At 34.1% G+C, this 17,526-nt stretch overlaps 1 protein-coding gene across 5 annotated transcripts in view; it reads right to left on the reverse strand.

The window, feature by feature from the left end:
* Positions 1 to 17,526, reverse strand: part of ASPH (aspartate beta-hydroxylase) — a 106,036-nt gene that overhangs the window by 38,144 nt on the left and 50,366 nt on the right. For all 5 annotated transcript variants that reach the window (XM_034429839.3, XM_034429837.3, XM_087890614.1 and 2 more), the window contains 5 exons: positions 15,672 to 15,725; positions 15,003 to 15,047; positions 3,842 to 3,877; positions 1,201 to 1,286; positions 342 to 428 (listed from right to left, as the gene is read on the reverse strand). In XM_034429839.3, coding sequence (XP_034285730.1) covers positions 342 to 428; positions 1,201 to 1,286; positions 3,842 to 3,877; positions 15,003 to 15,047; positions 15,672 to 15,725 — 308 coding nt within the window. The remainder of the gene's footprint in view (positions 1 to 341; positions 429 to 1,200; positions 1,287 to 3,841; positions 3,878 to 15,002; positions 15,048 to 15,671; positions 15,726 to 17,526) is intronic.

Here is a 17,526-nt window from a genome sequence, read left to right on the forward strand (position 1 = left end):
CAATGCACAAGCTAGAACTTGTCAGTGTCAGCTGCCTTGTGACTCACTACATTCTTCCTTATGGGAAAAATTTGTTTGGTACTTATCATTTTTGGGACTCATCATACCTCCTGGAACCAATTAATAATGAGTATCAAGGTACCACTATATTTTAAAGAATAAAATAAGTGATAGATTATGAAATCAGAAGCTGTTTTCTAAAGCAAATCTTTATTTTCTAATATAAATACTTTATTTAATTTACTTCATTTGCAATCAGTAAAAAATCATGGCTACATAATGAGATATACCATAGTTCGATTTTCCATGCACAACTTTTTGCTTTCTTGTTTAATTTTTACCTGGGCTTTTCCATATCTTGCTCGAGGACTTTGGGGATACTTGCTTACCAAAGCTTCAAATGCCTTTAAAGCTTCTTCTGTTTTCCCCTGAAAGTCAGATAGAGATATGCTATAAATAAAGAAGAGGAAATCCTTACAATTATTATTTAAGTAAGACTGCACCCCAGATATGTTGGATGCTGACTCCCACAAGGCCCAAACGAGGAAATATAAATATTGAAACCCAACAGATATAGATGAAAAAAAGTTGGGGACAGCAGAACCTAATGTCAGGGAAGCATGGTGCAATATTTTGTATTTAAGATATAATATACAATTTTAAGAACAGATACAATGACTTTTTGCAAATCCATTATTAAAATATCATTAAAAGAAATACAAATAATGATATAAATTCAGGGAAGAAAACAAAAGTCTGTTGTTCCTGGGTTTAAAATGAATGTCCTAGGAAAATTAAAAAGGCCTTGATAGATATTTAAAATATAATTATTTAAGAGGGGATTAACTTGAATAATTTCTGATCACTATGTTAAGAAATTAACACGAGCCGTTTATCATTAAAAAATCCTCTTTATCTGAAAGAGATTATGACAAATGGCTGGTGCTAATTTCTATAGTTGCAAGAATATCATTCCAAAGACAAGATTGGTTGTATATCAATTACTGGCATATTGATGTTGATGAATGTTCAGAGATATTAAAACATTTCTGCTAATGCCTATTCACACACTCTTTTTTCCCCCAGAGAAAGTTTACTAGTAATTAATTTAGCAATGTGGCATGATACATGGACCGACAGACACATACACACATACACACATATTAACTTGCAGTTTTAATTTTTCAAACTAAATTTTACCTTTTTGCGTTGCTTTTCTGCAGCATCGAGTTCAACTTTAATACTTTTATCAAATTTATTGAGCAATTTTGGTTTTTTCTTCTTTACTATGAAAAAGAATAAAAAACCCACAAAATTTCCACCAAATTCAGTAATATTGGAGACTTATAACTTTAGAGCAACTCAGGAATTCTGGTATAATAAATCAATTTTCCATTGGAAGGAAAAATACATTTTACATCCATAATAATTTGAAAACTAAAAATTGTATCTTGGTATTAGCTTCTGTTTCCCATTCTCTCTCTGCCTTCTCCTTCCTTGCCTCAGACCTGCCTCACACTTGTATCTCCAAAGATCTCTCTCCTGCCTTTCTGCCAATCCCATTATCCTCTCTGGTTTTTACCATTCGAAATGTGGTAAGTAGCAGAGCTATAGCTTTTATTATTTAGAGGTTTCAGCATACACATAGAGGATCAACATGAACATAAAATATAAATAAGTAAAAAAGTCTCCCCCTCCAAGTAGTGGGTGGAATAAAGACAAAAAATAAATTTGATGTGATAAAATATAAATTATTGAATTTAATATGGTCATTTTCTGTGTACAGTATCTTTTTCTGCCCTTTGGGATAAAACTGGTCATGAAATTTCAGGTTATGTGTCTCCAATATTAACACACTTCTGTATGGAGAAAATTAATCTAGAATGAACAAAAACACTCAAGGACCTTACCATTATAGAATTCAAGACAACTATGGCAGATAAGACGAATTGTAGATATTTTTAACCAGAACTCCAAAACCACCAACTGTTAAACCAATTTGTGAACTTGTTTACAGCGACTGTAAGCTATTTCCCATATATATTTCTCATGTCAGAACTGTAATATTGTATTTGTAGGAGTTATCTATTTATGTAGCAGTGTTACTAGTCCTTCATTATTAATATTTAAACACATCTATATCTCAGTGGCTAAAACTCTGAGCTTGTCGATCAGAAGGTTGGCAGTTCAGTGGTTCGAAACCCTTGCGCCGCGTAACTGAGTAAGCTCGTTATTTGTCCCAGCTTCTGCCAACCTAGCAGTTTGAAAGCATGTAAAAAATGCAAGTAGAAAAACAGGGACCACTTTGGTGGGAAGCTAACAGCGCTCCATGTGCCCTTGGTGTTTAGTCATGCCGGCCACATGACCATGGAGATGTCTTCGGACAGCGCTGGCTCTTCGACTTAGAAACGAAGATGAGCATCACCCCTACAGCCAGAAATGACAAGCACACATGTGCAGGGGAACCTTTACCTTTACACTTCAGTATTTTGAATATTACAGCATTTTAGCTCAATATGATTGATTGCATAGACAAATGCATGAAAACAATAATTTGCTGTCATTTTTAAAGATTTGGGAGGTCTATTTTCATACATTGTTTCCAAGAACACCCATATGCTTCAGGACATTGAGTTCACATTCTACCATATGCTATCCTGTTTTTGGACAAGGAAAAAATGACAGATGTCTACATTGGCCAGTATTGTATAATATTCTGGTGCATTCTGAAGAAGATTCAGAAGAAATGGTTGGATCTGGTACAAACAAAATGTCTCCATGGTCCATTAAAGCAACCTGTCTTGTGTATGACTGCAAAAAAAAAAAAAAAAGTGTATCCACTTTCAGGAATCCATTCATAAAGATTAATTTCTTTTCTTTTTTTTGCAAATTCATGTAGAAATCGAAAAAAAAGTTGGGCTGTTTCAATCAAGAGCAAGGTGGGGCATTTCATGCTTGCACAATTCAGTTGTTCTTTTGAGTCATTTTAAACAATGCATATTTTATGGTGTAACTTTTAGAATACATATCAAAATCAATAAACTGCTATCAATCTTAAAATAGCAACCTCTACAGAACATTTCTTATTTCACTGGAAGTCGTAGCAGCCTTTTTTCTTGCTATATTTCTGTTTAAATACCATGTTATAATAATAAATTAAAAGGTAGCAATACTGCCAGCTAAAGCAAAACTCTTCCATCTCTTGTCCATTTTATTTTAAATTGAAAATGTAACTGACTCAACCATTCAGCATATTAGTAAGAAAACTGGAGATCTTCAAAAATATATATTTAATGATAGGTCACTTCAGAAATTTGAAGGTTTGTTTCTGTCTTTTAGCATGAGAACAGCATGCTTCCAAATTGCAAATGCCAGAGAGCAATGGCTTGTGATGCACAGTAGGCATCTGGTTGCCCAAGCTTTTAAATTATTAAGTTCTTTTGAGAGGTTTTTTTTGGGGGGGGGGGAAGAAACATAAAAAAGTATTTATTTCTTAAACCTTAAATAAACAAAAAAGATTGGAAATCAAGAAGTCTAAACGATATATTAGGGACAAGTCTTAGGATTTGCCTGAGTGCCATTTCCAATGGAGAACATGAGATCTGTAACTATGCAAACCATATAGATAAAACATTTTCCTCCCAAATCCTAGAATGGTATCCGAAGTATTTTTTAAAGATATGATTATTACTTTCTCAGGTTGACCCTGTCTCACTGTAGGTGTCAAAGTCCCCACCCCACCCCAAAAAATCCCCCAGAAAAAAAATAGACTATTTCAAATATATCCTTACCAATGCAGGAATTTTAGATTTTTGAACTGTCCGTATTTTCAATTGCTTACCTTTTTCTTTTTGCAGAGTTTCTTTTTCACCATGTCCTGGAATAGGTAAAGAGATTTCTTATCATCCTGATCCTTTTTAAAAGCAAGTTCAAATGTATATTCATTGAATTATTAAAATGCTGTCTTCAAATAAATACCATGTAACCATAATGTGCCCTGAGTAAAATATCCATGTGTTGTTAATTAAGGATGTGCAAAGTTTAAATGGGTTGCTTTGCTTTTATGATACTTTGAGCAAAGCATTCCTTTGAAATGCTTCCAAAAGCAGTGTGCTTTCCTCAGCTTCTAATATCAAGCTGGCTGCACTGATTTGCTTCACCTCACTTCTGAGGCATCCCCTGGTCACCCCAATAAGTAGAAAAAGCTTTTGCCCATGTTAAAGCATACTACTGAATATTACTGATGGCTATATGAACTGATGGCTGAGGCTCTGAGATGACACAAAGTACCACTACCATCATCAGCTCAATAAGAATCACAACACATCTGAAATCAAAGTTTGAAATAGTTTCCCTTTTCAGATGGAATCCCAGTCTTGATCAGTTTCCTATATAAAAATACATTTGCCATTCAAATATACAGTTTGGACAGTTGATGCTAATGAAATTTATAAAACAAATTAGTTTGTTTAAATTATCTGAATATATCTGAATTTTTTTTTGATATTTCAACATATATGCAGATTTTTCTTAATCAACCCAAAATCTAAATCAAATCAGTTTGATAATCATATCAAGTCAAATCAAATTTCTTTTTTTTTTTGTGTTGAATCAGATCAATTTTACAAATTACCGTAACTGTTAATCTGAATTGGATTTTGTATGGTTTGCTTAGATTTGCTTTATATATCTTCAATACTATTAGTTCTACAGAGATTGTTATACCACTGTTAGGAAGGCACCATTTGTTATCCAGAACATACAGTATGTCACAGAGAGAGTATACCCCCTCACATTTCACATTCACATTTGTGAAATAAATTCAGCAATGGTTAGCTAGGGTTAGTTCTACAGCACACGCAAGGAATTCTGTGCAGTAACCTTAAAGACTGTTCGTGTAATCTATCTTTATGTCACAAGTCTCTGCAATGTCGATTGCAAATGGTCCTAATATGTTAAATAACAGTTTCAGTTATATCCTTAGTATAATACAACTCATAACATATTCTGGAAGTAATAGTTATGGCCATATTTTCTTTGTATTTCCCTGAATTGTTTCTAGCTCTGCCTTCCTTCTTCCTCCTGAATGGTCTTTTTCTAGCCTTTATAATGATTTAATGACCGATCACTAAAGTGTACGTCAGTATTTTTTAAAAAAATAATGACTCGATTCGTCAAACGTTCTTCTGTATTTTATTGCAGCAAATGTTAACACAGAAGGTATATATTTTAATAGTCCCCTTCACCTTGTCTCCATGGCACACTTATGTAAACAAGAAAAACATTGTAGCATAACAGAAAATTTGATCACAGCACAATCATCTTATCCCAACATTTCAAAAATAGAGTCGTTGTACAAAAATTCAATTTATTTTACCCAAAATAATCTTAATTATCCTTAAAATTATGGCTTTATAAAATGTATTGCTGTCATTTAGAAATGTACAATTTTAATTCCATGAAGAATAATACTTTGCCTCGATCTGTATGAACAGATTGTTTCCTAAGTATTATAAATATATATGGCATAGTCCTTCTAGCACAGTGTTCTCATTTGCTACAGCCCCTGTGTAGACACAATGAATAGGGAGAGACCAAGGCAGTTACAGCTGGTGGGAACTCTTTCATGCATAGATGGAGAGACTGAGAAGAAGAGAACAAGTCCACAAAAATACCTGATAAAGCACTACATACACACTCAAACTATGTAGTCCTTACTATCTTAGATTTCAACATAATAAAAATGCACTGCATTTATCTCTATTTTTTCCCCCAAAAAAATCAAGTTACAATCAATCACCTCCTAAAATATACAAGCCACATATTCTATTGCTATTCTAGTAAACCCTCAAGGATTCAAATAGTATTTATTTCCTATCAAAATCTAAAATTGAAATGTAACTGCTTTTTATTTTTTTCTGAAAGAATATATTTTACTTATGCAGCAGGCTGAGAACAATTCTCTTATGGACTGCCTCAGTTAATATTGATCTTTTGTAAGCAGAGTAAATATTTATTAAGAAATATATGTAACGAACAGTTTTTGATAAAGTAGGTACAAGCAGTAATGATTAAACTGTAAGCCTAAAATCATTTACTTTTCAATCTTATTTACAGCAGAAGTTCTATTATTATAAGAAGTTACAAAGACATCACTTATGTAATATCAATTTAATTGCCTGGCAGTTTATGTGAAACTGTAGCAGAGATAATAATGAAGCCAAAAGGAAAAGGAAAATCCTTGTGTTTTAATATTAAAGTTTCATTAGAAGAATCAGTCCATCAAAACATTAAAAAGTAAAAAATATATTTAGTGATCCTCTTGGAATAGCCCATGGTTAAATTATTTGCTTTATCTGGGCTAAAATCAGATAAATAATGGCACACAAAATTAGTATGTAGAAGTCCAAGTCCAAGTTATTTCACAGTCCTATTTCACTAGTTTTTTGCCATAAGGCATGTAAATATACCAAAATATTTTGTTCACATTTTAAAACTTAGTAAAATCAAATTACATCCATAATTTACTGTTACACTATAAATAGCACATTTACAATTATGTGAACACCACATATTAAGATTCAGATATAACTGTTTGTCCACTAATAAGGGGAGAAGTAAAAAAAAACCCATGTTGTACTAAATGCTACAAAAATATTAAAAATGAATATTAGTACTCTAAATATATGCTAAAGTTAATTGGCATACTAAAAGGTCAACTATGTGCTATGTTATCCTTCACTGTTTTAGGAATTTTCAGAAGTATCTTTTGCATTTCTTGGATCATTTTAAGAAAGGAATTTGCCATGCATATTAAGTACTTTTAAAAAGGTTTCACATTTTTATGTTATATTAGTAGTTATGGGGAATGAATTAAAAATGGAATTTCTAAATGGAATGGTCTTGTAAATTAATTTTATGAAACACTTTTTAGTGTCTCCCACCCACCACTAATTTTCTGAGCTCCATTAATTATGTCATAGAAAAATTTAACAAACATCTGCTGCCACTGTGTAGAATATGGTTTAGGCTGGTCCTCCTGATGTAGGGAGTCTTTTTGAAGCGTTAAGTATCTGAAAAAATAAGGGGAGATCTAAATTAGAGGACCAACCATAAAACAGGTGATTTAGAAATAATCTTTAATATAAATATGCAACTTTGTAATATAGTTAATTTAGCTATGTGTTATTAGAAATACTGTTTAATTAAGCACAAAGTTGCTACCTAGGGTAAAAGGTAGGCAATAACAGAATTAAAGGACACTCTCTTGGAACTAAAATGATCACAGAAACCCAACAATCTCTTACCCCACCTCGCTTTGATACATCTATTAAATATACATTAAAAAAACACCCATTATGATGAGAGAAAGCACATGTGGAAGGAAAATTGTCCAACATACATTCATATTTATGAAAGCTGGAGTACCCGAAGGATGAACAATTTTTTTTTATATCAAGATGTTTTTCAAAATCCTCATCTTCGTGCTTAGAAAATAAATGGCAATTATTTGCATATACATACATACATACGTACGTACATACATACATACATACATATATATATATTTGTCTTCTTAAGTTTTCGCGGGTGTGCATATGCAAAAAATTAAAATCTCGGGTGTTTTCCCGCGTCATTATAAATAAGTTGGTTAAAATATTTAAAATCCTAGTTAAAATCCCAGCTTAAAATCTTCTAAAATTCCTGTTTTAAAGGACCTTGCAGAGTGCTCTGTAGGGAATTTTAGAAGATTTTAAGCTGGGATTTTAACTAGGATTTTAAATATTTTAACCAACTTATTTATAATGACGCGGGAAAACACCCGAGATTTTAATTTTTGCATATGCACACCCGCGAAAACTTAAGAAGACAAATATCATACCTCTACGGGGAGGAAATGTACCATCTCACTAGGATCTATGAAAAGTTTGAAGTAAGGAGGGCTGTAATATTATGTGATCTAAGTTTCTTACGTCGCTGCCAAGACCGAAGAGTTATACCAACATGCTTTAGAGTTAAATTCCATCCTATGTCTGCTCCCATCAAACGTATTTTACGAAGAACAGCAATGGCATTATTGAGAAATGAACTCCATAACAAAAGGTTCTTATTAGATCAAACAAATAAGGATTTATTAACTTTGCATTTGAAAATAAGTAACACAGTTCACCCAATTCTGTGGGACAAAATAAAACTACTGGCCATTTGGAGAGCTGAAACTGAGACCTTTTACAAAAACAATAGACACCAAAAGAAATGTGAGTACTTAGAAAATCAAGGGAGACCCCCTAGAGTAGTACAGCACCATCTAAAACAGGTAGTTTATAACATCTCCAACAGAGAGCTGACTACAGCAGAAACAAGCGTTTTGGCAAAAGGCTTTAATTTTGCAGTAGCGCCCAGGAGAATTCCTGTAGAAACAGTGATATGTGAGGTGGAAGCTATCTTAACAAAACTCAACACGGAGGATGCTGATAGAATTAGGCATGAAGTTACTAACATTATTTGCACTAGCAAACCCCCTAAGAGTAACCTGCCCAGGGAAGAATACAGAGCATTGCAGGAACTAAGAAAGGATGATAGTATAACTATACTGCCCGCAGACAAAGGCAATGCCACGGTGATAATGAATACGGTAGATTATGACAAAAAGTTACTCGAGCTCCTCCAAGACGCTACGTACAAACCTCTAAGCACTGACCCAACCACATATTTAGAAAAAAACTACCAAAGCCAAGATAAAGGCCAGTCCCATAGATAAAGAAGTTCAACGAACAATCATTCCCAGAGAGAAGTCATCGAAATGTCCAAAACTATATGGCCTCCCAAAAATACATAAAGAGGGCATACCCCTCAGACCTATAGTCAGCTCTATAGGCTCTCCGCTACAAAACTTGGCTAGATACTTAGCCAAACAATTACAACCATTTGCAGAATCGATTGCTTCCTATGTGCAGAACTCATATCATCTCATAGAAATTCTGAGAAACCAACGCATAGAGCAGGGTGACCTACTTGTAAGCTTCGATGTGGTCTCATTATTCACCCAAGTACCCGTTACAGAAGCTCTAGCAACGATCAAAAACAAATACCAGCTACCAAACCACATCATAGAATTGGCAGAGCATTGCCTATCTAACACCTACTTCATGTATGGAGGGCAAAGATATAAACAAATGCAAGGGGCACCAATGGGGTCACCACTCTCCCCAGTTATTGCCAATCTGTTCATGGAAGGATTTGAAATTAAAGCGTTGGAACAAACTATCTATAAACCAAAATTATGGCTCAGATATGTAGATGATACGTTTGTCATCTGGCCTCATGGAAAAGACAAGCTAGACAATTTTCTAGCACACTTGAATAACATGCACCCGAAGATAAAGTTCACTATGGAAATGGAGAAGGAAAATCAACTCCCATTCCTAGATGTACTAATATATAAGAGAACTGATGGCACCCTAGGACACAGTGTTTACCAAAAGAAGACACATACAAATCGTTACCTGAACGCACACTCACACCATCATCCCTCACAAATAAGTTCAGTGGCAAAAACTTTAATCACTAGAACTAAACGTCTAGCAGATGAGGCACATGTACAAACAGAGCTTAAGACCCTCACAGAAGTATTAATGGAAAATGGGTTCCACGAAAATAGAATTAGAACTATAATCCAGCAAGGGACAGTAGGACAGAGCAAAACCCAAGAAGAAGAACAGAATATGGGAACTGCCATCCTGCCCTATATAAAAGGGACCACCGATAAAATTAGTAAGATATTACGGAAACAAAAAATAAAAACAGTGTTCCGTACAGATAGAAAAATATCGATGATGGTGAGAAACCCTAAGAATAAAATTGAGTTGGAAAACCAGGGGATATACAAAGTGCCATGTGCCTCCTGTCAGTCATCTTATATTGGACAGACAAATAGACGAATAAGTGTGCGTTTAGAAGAACATAAAAATGCAGTGAGGAAAGAAGAGCAAACTTCTTCTTTGGTACAACACATGAAGGCCACGGGACACAATATTGATTTTAATAAAACCAGAACAGTGGCGAAAGAGGAACATCTCAACAAAAGAATAATCAGGGAGGCCATCGAAATTGAAAAGAGGCCGCAGAATATTAACAGACGAGATGACGCCTCTAGGTTATCAAGTATTTGGGGACCTGCACTGAGAGAAACTCAAGTGTTAACATCAGAAGAGAGGCAGAGATTCCAACAAGCAACCAGTGGTGTTGTAAGACCTGCCAGAATTCTTCCTTCTTTGCAGAGGGTGGCTAGCAATAGGGAGAGAGAGAGGATCGAGCCAGAAGATAGGCTGAGATCTCAACTAACAATCAAGGGTGTTGTGATGCCTACCAGAATCCTTTCCCCTCTACAGCAGACAGATAATAATAGAGAATCTGAGAAAGTTGGGCCTGTAACACGAAGCCAAGTAGCTAGGAGGAGGAAGCAGGAAGAAAAACTGTTGTCCTCCAACCAGAACACAGAGTTGCAGGCTAGCCAGCATACGTCAGCAGCAGCAAATATAGATAAGCGACAGCTCCGGCCCCGCAACAGAGAACGCATAGCTTCTACATGAAACAGAGCCTGAAGATGACAGGGTGTGAGCCTGTTGAAACATTGCTTTAAGAAAAACTTTTAAAGTCACTGGTAGGATTTTAGCTGAGGTTTTAAAGGACCTTGCAGAGTGCTCTGTAGGGAATTTTAGAAGATTTTAAGCTGGGATTTTAAATATTTTAACCAACTTATTTATAATGACGCGGGAAAACACCCGAGATTTTAATTTTTTGCATATTTTTGATCTTAGACATTGTGGCAGAATGTTTGAAAAAATAGTTTATATGTATACTGAAGGGCAGAAGGAATAATGAACTTAAAAACAAATAGATGGGAATTAGGTCTTTATCTCCAAATCGTAATGTATTATTTCAGCTACCAATATGCAAATCATGAACATGAAGGTAGAAAAAATGGCAAACCAATGTTTAAATAGAAAAGAAATCTAAAATTGCTTATATTCTCCTCTGTTCCATCATGTCAATATTTCATATAAAGAGATATATTTTCAAATGGCATAAAACTGTGCCAAAAAGAAAGAGTCAAGGCAAATATGCTGGGAATGGCAGGAATTAAACACATACAGGATTAAATAAGATGTCTGTACAAGGGTATTGATAGGATCAGATATGGAAGCATTATGAATGTCTCAAGACCAAAACCACAGAAATATGAGTAATTTATTTCCTGGGGTCTTTTGAGAGAAATTATGAGAATGGAGCTACAAATTCATGTGCCAGTTAATGTTCAAATATAAGTCAGTTGCAACTGAACTAAACATTCATATTCAGACCACTGTAACATAATAGGATACAGTAGAAGGACCTGTATCACCAAAACTACTGTTGAAATGCATAGCAATTACTCTATGGGCTGTCCACAAAGCTTTCACATCAACTCAACTTCATCTCTAGTTAAGAAGATAAGATTCATTCAAGCAGTTGTTTAGTCTTACATCCCAGTCCCACTATAGCCAAACTAGAGATGTGTCCCAGCAGACTGCATCCTAAGAAGAACCATCCCTGATATATTCCTCAGCACTTGTATTGGACGAAGGAACTATGCTATAAAATGCAAACTAAGTCATGTGTACCTGAATACCTAAAATACCTATATTAATTAATATATTCTTAAAGATCCATCTCATCCTGGGCACCCTTTTTTGAACTATTAACCATCTGGCAGACGGTACAGGTCAATAAAAACAAGGACAAATAGGCTGAAAAACAGCTTCTATCCCAGGGCAATAACCATATTGAATTCTACAGTATAGTGCAATATCGGGTTTTCAATTTCAATTATACAGAATGTAAAGGACGTATGTTTGTGTTTTTATTTTTATAGTTATAATGTACACTGAAGATGGCATTTAATTTCGTTGTACCATGTGCAATGACAATAAAGTAAACTATACTATACTATAGGTATTTTATTAATACTTATTAATTAATATTAATTAATAATATTAATTATATATTAATACTTTGTGCTTTCCTGACTAGCCCATAAAAGGAACATCTTTTACAACAAAATTCGGACATTTTCTATTGGTAACATTTTCTATTACATATCAGAGATATGTAAATCCATACAATAGTTATTGAACATCCGTAGCAAGACATTTAAAAAAATTAAGTTTACTTACAACAATAAATATAATAAAATAATAAACTTCAGCTTCATAGTTTGAAGCCACTAATAACACCCTAATAGCTATTTTCTATAAACACTCTTGATTACAAGAAGATAGGTATACACAAACAAAGAATTTATATATACATGCAAAATCTTTTTAGCTGGTGGAAAGGGACAGAGAAGAAAATACAAGTGATTTCTGTAGACTCTCTTGCATCTGATTCATTTCCTCCCTCTTTGCAGAGTAGAAAGATTGGAGAGGAAGGGATTTCAAGATTATAAGCAGGCAAACAATGGGGAATATACTGGCTGTTTGCTGAGTGTGATAGTGCATTGTTTTCAAGGTGTATTCCTCATCATGTACCTGCTTGTAAAAACCTTTTTCTCCACTGAATGTCAAATACAAATATTTATTCCTTTCTTATGAATTATACCAACATCTGAATGAATATTCCAAAAGGTCAGGAAGTTTAGGAGGCAAACAAAAGCAAAAAATGTAAAACGAATTGTCTTGTCAGTTTTGAAGTGGATATCCTAGCATTGTTTCTGAGAGAAGCATTTCAAAGGGCAGGGAAGTGGAGAAAAGGAAAGCACAGTTGTGGCTACATAATTGACCACTTAGTGACTATTTCGCTTAGCAGCCCTAACCCAACTGTGATCACTAAATGAGGACTCTTATATAGCCATGATTCAAAGTTTGACTTTCACTTGGCATCTGACAATGTTGCTCCTGCTGAGGCTGTGCTTCAGGATGGTCAGCCTTAACAATCAGGAAGTCAGGATTCAATGGAAGCTGATCAGCCACAGGGATCTCCTGTTCAACTGGAACAGTCAGATGATGAGGCACAATCTTCAAGCCCCAGGTCTATACAAATCCTAATGTGACCTGAGCAACATTCCTCAAGGAGGCTTCTCACTAAGAAAAGGGCAAGGCATGTGTAATTGTAGACAGTTGGTTAACTAGATTTAGCTAGCCTCTTTGCTTACAATCTTTGTTGGAAACATTTGTTTGTCTTTCTAGTTCTTGCTTTTTGTTCCTGACATTGACCACTGGACCAACTAATTACCCAATTTGGCATCCTGTGACTCTTGGAATGTATTTGGTCTATGTTATTGTTTCTTGGACTGTTCAGGCAAGCTCTCTTAGGCATTTGACTCACATTGCTGACTGTTGTTATCTGTCTAAAATTCAGTGCCAGCTTTGAATACTGTGTGTGTGTGTGGGTGGGTGGGTGGGGGGTATATCAGCAACCCTGAAACAGAACATTACCTGTACTGAACTATTACTGTTTAATAGTATGAATAAGCCATACTATGATGGATAAAAATTGCCAGATTCTTATTACTACTAAAATTTATGTGTGAATATTAGCTAAAATTAAATGCAATGCAATTTGCTCATTTAAAATTAAAATATTTTTAAAACTGAAAGAAACAATGCTATTAAATAATTCCTTTTGTAGTTTTTTTAAGACAATAAATAAACACATCTAAATTACACATAAAAAACTCCAACCGACACCCTGTAAGCCATAATTTGCCTCTCTCACATGAAAAAAATGCGGCATTAAAAAACTGATTAAACAGCAATTTCACTTCAGTTCTTGAAGATCTATAATATATACTTTTAATACTTATAATATATACTTTTCAATGATAAACAGTTCAAAAATAGAGAAAAAAATATAGATAATGAAAGGGGGTTCTGGAATTTCAATTCACTATATTTTCCAATCCTGAAGAACATGCAAAACTGACATGGTTGTTTAGAGGAAGCAAATTCTACAGTTCCTATTTCCTGGCAATCAAGTTTCTAGCAGTAGGCTAAATTTATAGCAAAGAATTCCGTGATTATCCATGCGACCACACACATTAAACTGCTCTACCACATGTCTGCCCCTTATTAAAGTACTACTTAGAATTCATATTAACAGGAGCCACAAACCTAGAAGATTTGAGATGATTTTGCTATATCATAGATGATGATGGAAAAATGTAGTGAATATAGGAGAGGTTATGCTATATTCTCCTAATATAGGAGAAGTTATGCCGTATATTTTTCTACACTTCTCATAAAATATGGCTATTACATGCCACATCAAGAAGTAAACTGAATTCCTGGCCTCACAGAACACCTTATAACTATGTGCTTTCCAGGAATATATTTTGAAAATTAAAATAGAAATTCATTATGGAATAAGATTTGAAAACTTCCTATTGCAGATCAGTAGCTCCCCATAATGAACATAACTTACATTCTTCTACAGACATGTGTTTTTTATTGCAGTAGGTTCTCTGTTTAATGGTATCTATGATCCTACTTTATATTTATCTCATTTTTAATATATTTTTTATCCAATTCAAAGACTTTAAGCCAGGCCTCCTTTATCCAAATTTCATGGTTTTATCCATACCATTATTTAAAGACTAATCAATATTGTAAAAAATGTATCAGCTGTTTTATTAAATGCTGTTATTAAATTAGATGTTGAATTGCTAACCTGAATAAATACAATGAAAAAAATATAAAATTCTTAGGAATAAAAAAGGAAAAAAGTGCTAGAAATACATAAAAATATCAACCTGATTATTGCCTTGTTCTAATTGCTTTTTCCATTTGAAAAAAATAAATTGACAAATCTTTATCTGTCAAGAAAAAACATTATCTTTTTAACTTCGGCTACAAACCTCAAATTTGCTTATGAGTTTTATTTCTACCTTTATGTAAAATCTGTCTTATGAGCACAGTGTGAAAGTTACTTTTAATTAAAGATAGGAATCTGAGGAGGTAACTTACCAATTACATCATCCTCTGTATAATCTTCTGTGCGAACAGGAACTTCTGTAATTCACAGATTTTTAGTCAATTATTATGACACGCACTTACAGATGTTATTACAACATTATAGGATTACTACCGTGTTTCCCTGAAAATAAGACCCTATTTTTTTGAACCCTGAAATAAGCGCTTGGCGGTATTACCATGCACTCAAAAGCCCGACTGGGTTTATTATCAGGGGATGTCTTATTCTGGGGGAAAACAGGGTAAAACAATATTTTCTCAGAAATGAAATGGTGCAAATATGTTTAAAGTCCTTACATGGCAAAGAAGGGTAACATTCTGCCAAAATTGGGTTTATTCAAGTAGGATAAAAGTCCTACATAGAAAGGAAACAATCCATAGACGGCTTGCTATATTTAATAGTTATATCGGCAACTGCCAAGTGTTACTATTACATTTAGGCTGCATTTTACTGTTCATGGACAATTTCTAGTGTAGTGTAGTGTCGTTTTGTTAATAAAAAGTAACTTAAATGTACATTATTATAAAATTATTCTGCTCATACCGTATAACTATAAAAGCAGAAAACTTATTTACGTATTTTTGCAGCAGTTTTGGTCACATCTAGTTACTGGTGCTATTATATACAAAGTACTAGTTTGAATGGACAAATATTGTACTAACCTGTATCATGTTGTTGAGCAGCCACATGTTCTTCTGTATGTTCCTCCTCATGTACTATGAACAAGTTGAAAAAAAATGGTATTTTTAAATGATGTACACTTGCTTCTTGAAATAGACTCAGTAATTTCAATAAAAGTATATTACAGTATATGTAGCCTTATTCTGAATTATCAGGAATAGATTAAACAAATTATATAGAGTATAGCAAAATAAAAAATAGTGATAAAATACAAAATAGAATACAATTGGGGTTCCAACCAAGATAGTGTCTCGTCTAGTGGCACATATCACCTTTAACATTAACAGAAACTAAAAGATTAGAGCCAGGTGGAAATGCAATTGTTAAGTTAGTAACACGCTTGTTAAGTGACTCTGGCTTTCCCATTGATTTAGCTTATCAGAAGATTGCAAAAGATGATCACATGTCCCCAGAATACCGCAACGATCATAAACACAGGTCAATGGCCAATTTTGATCAGGTGATTATGGGAATGCTGCAACAGTTGTTAAGTGTGAAAAACAGTCATAAATCTGTTTTTAAAGTGGTATTGTAACTTGGTCACTAAACGAATGTGTAATTCAAAGACTACCTGGACATATCAAAGCTTGGGTCTCAGAGCTAAATGTTTGCAACAATCTGACTTGTGTCAAATAGTTAGAAAAAGAACACAATTTTGTATCTAATCTGCTTTCAGTAAACACTGAATTTTCTGTCTCCTACTTCATTCACGGAGCTGCAGAAGGCATACATTTGCTGTCTCTTTCTGTTTTTCCTGATAATTCATAATGCTCTCTTTCCCACTCAAGCAAGAATTAACTCCCAATCTATTCCCAAGGACTTCACACATAATAATTGGAAAATCCATGCTTATTTACACACATTCAAACATATAAAACAGAAATAAATGCCAAGGAATATACAAACGTGATTGAAATAATTTCAATGAATTCCAGAGGAATAACCACACTTGGTTAAAACTGGTCAAAATGTGAACAATCTCTATAGGTAGTCCTTAACTTACAATAGGTCACTTAGCAACCATTTGGAGTTATGATGAATCCCCAAAATGTATTTACAACCCAGTTACAATAATCCCATACTGCTCCCCCTGTAATTATACAACTGCATTTCAGGCACTTGACTGTCAACATTTACAGTTGTTTGCAGCATCGTGCAGTTACATAAGACCACAACTTATAAAGTTTTTGCCAAAACCTGGTATTTACTTCCTGTTTTTGGAAAATTGCCCCATAACGACCTCTTAATGACCATGCATTTTCTCAATGATGTGCATTCACTTAATGACAATGCTGAGTGGTTTTAACGATTGCCACAAAAAAAGTCAATGTAAAAGCCAAAAAAAGGTTACTGAAGTGCAGTGGTCCCTGTTTTACGGAACTCGGGATGATTAGAATGAAATCTATTAGTCTTTCGTAAGACCTAAAAACCTGTTCCCGTGCTCAGGCGCTAAATGTGTTAAGGGCCCTATTTCCTGGCTATATTGCTAATTGGCCAAATATCTGGGCTACTATCTGTATTTATTTCATTTTCATTGTTTTAAAATATTTTTAGTATTTCAATTGTAACATGTTTTTTGAATTGCAAGCTGCCCAGAATCATTGACTGAGATGAGTGGCTATAGAAATTGAATGAATGAATGAATAAATAAATAAATATAAATGGCTCGGACATGTGATGATCTGCTTTATGACTATCACCATTGATGATTACAGTAGGCAGGCTCCATTATGGTTGTAAGTCAAGGACTATCTTCATTGGTTCCAAATTATACAGTGAAGCTTTCTTGCAATACTGCAATTGTTTATTCCAAAATTGTTTGTATAAAATGCATAT

This window comes from Pantherophis guttatus, chromosome 3 (genome assembly GCF_059756535.1).
Source record: "Pantherophis guttatus breed Tessera chromosome 3, ASM5975653v1, whole genome shotgun sequence".
NCBI lineage: Eukaryota > Metazoa > Chordata > Lepidosauria > Squamata > Colubridae > Pantherophis > Pantherophis guttatus.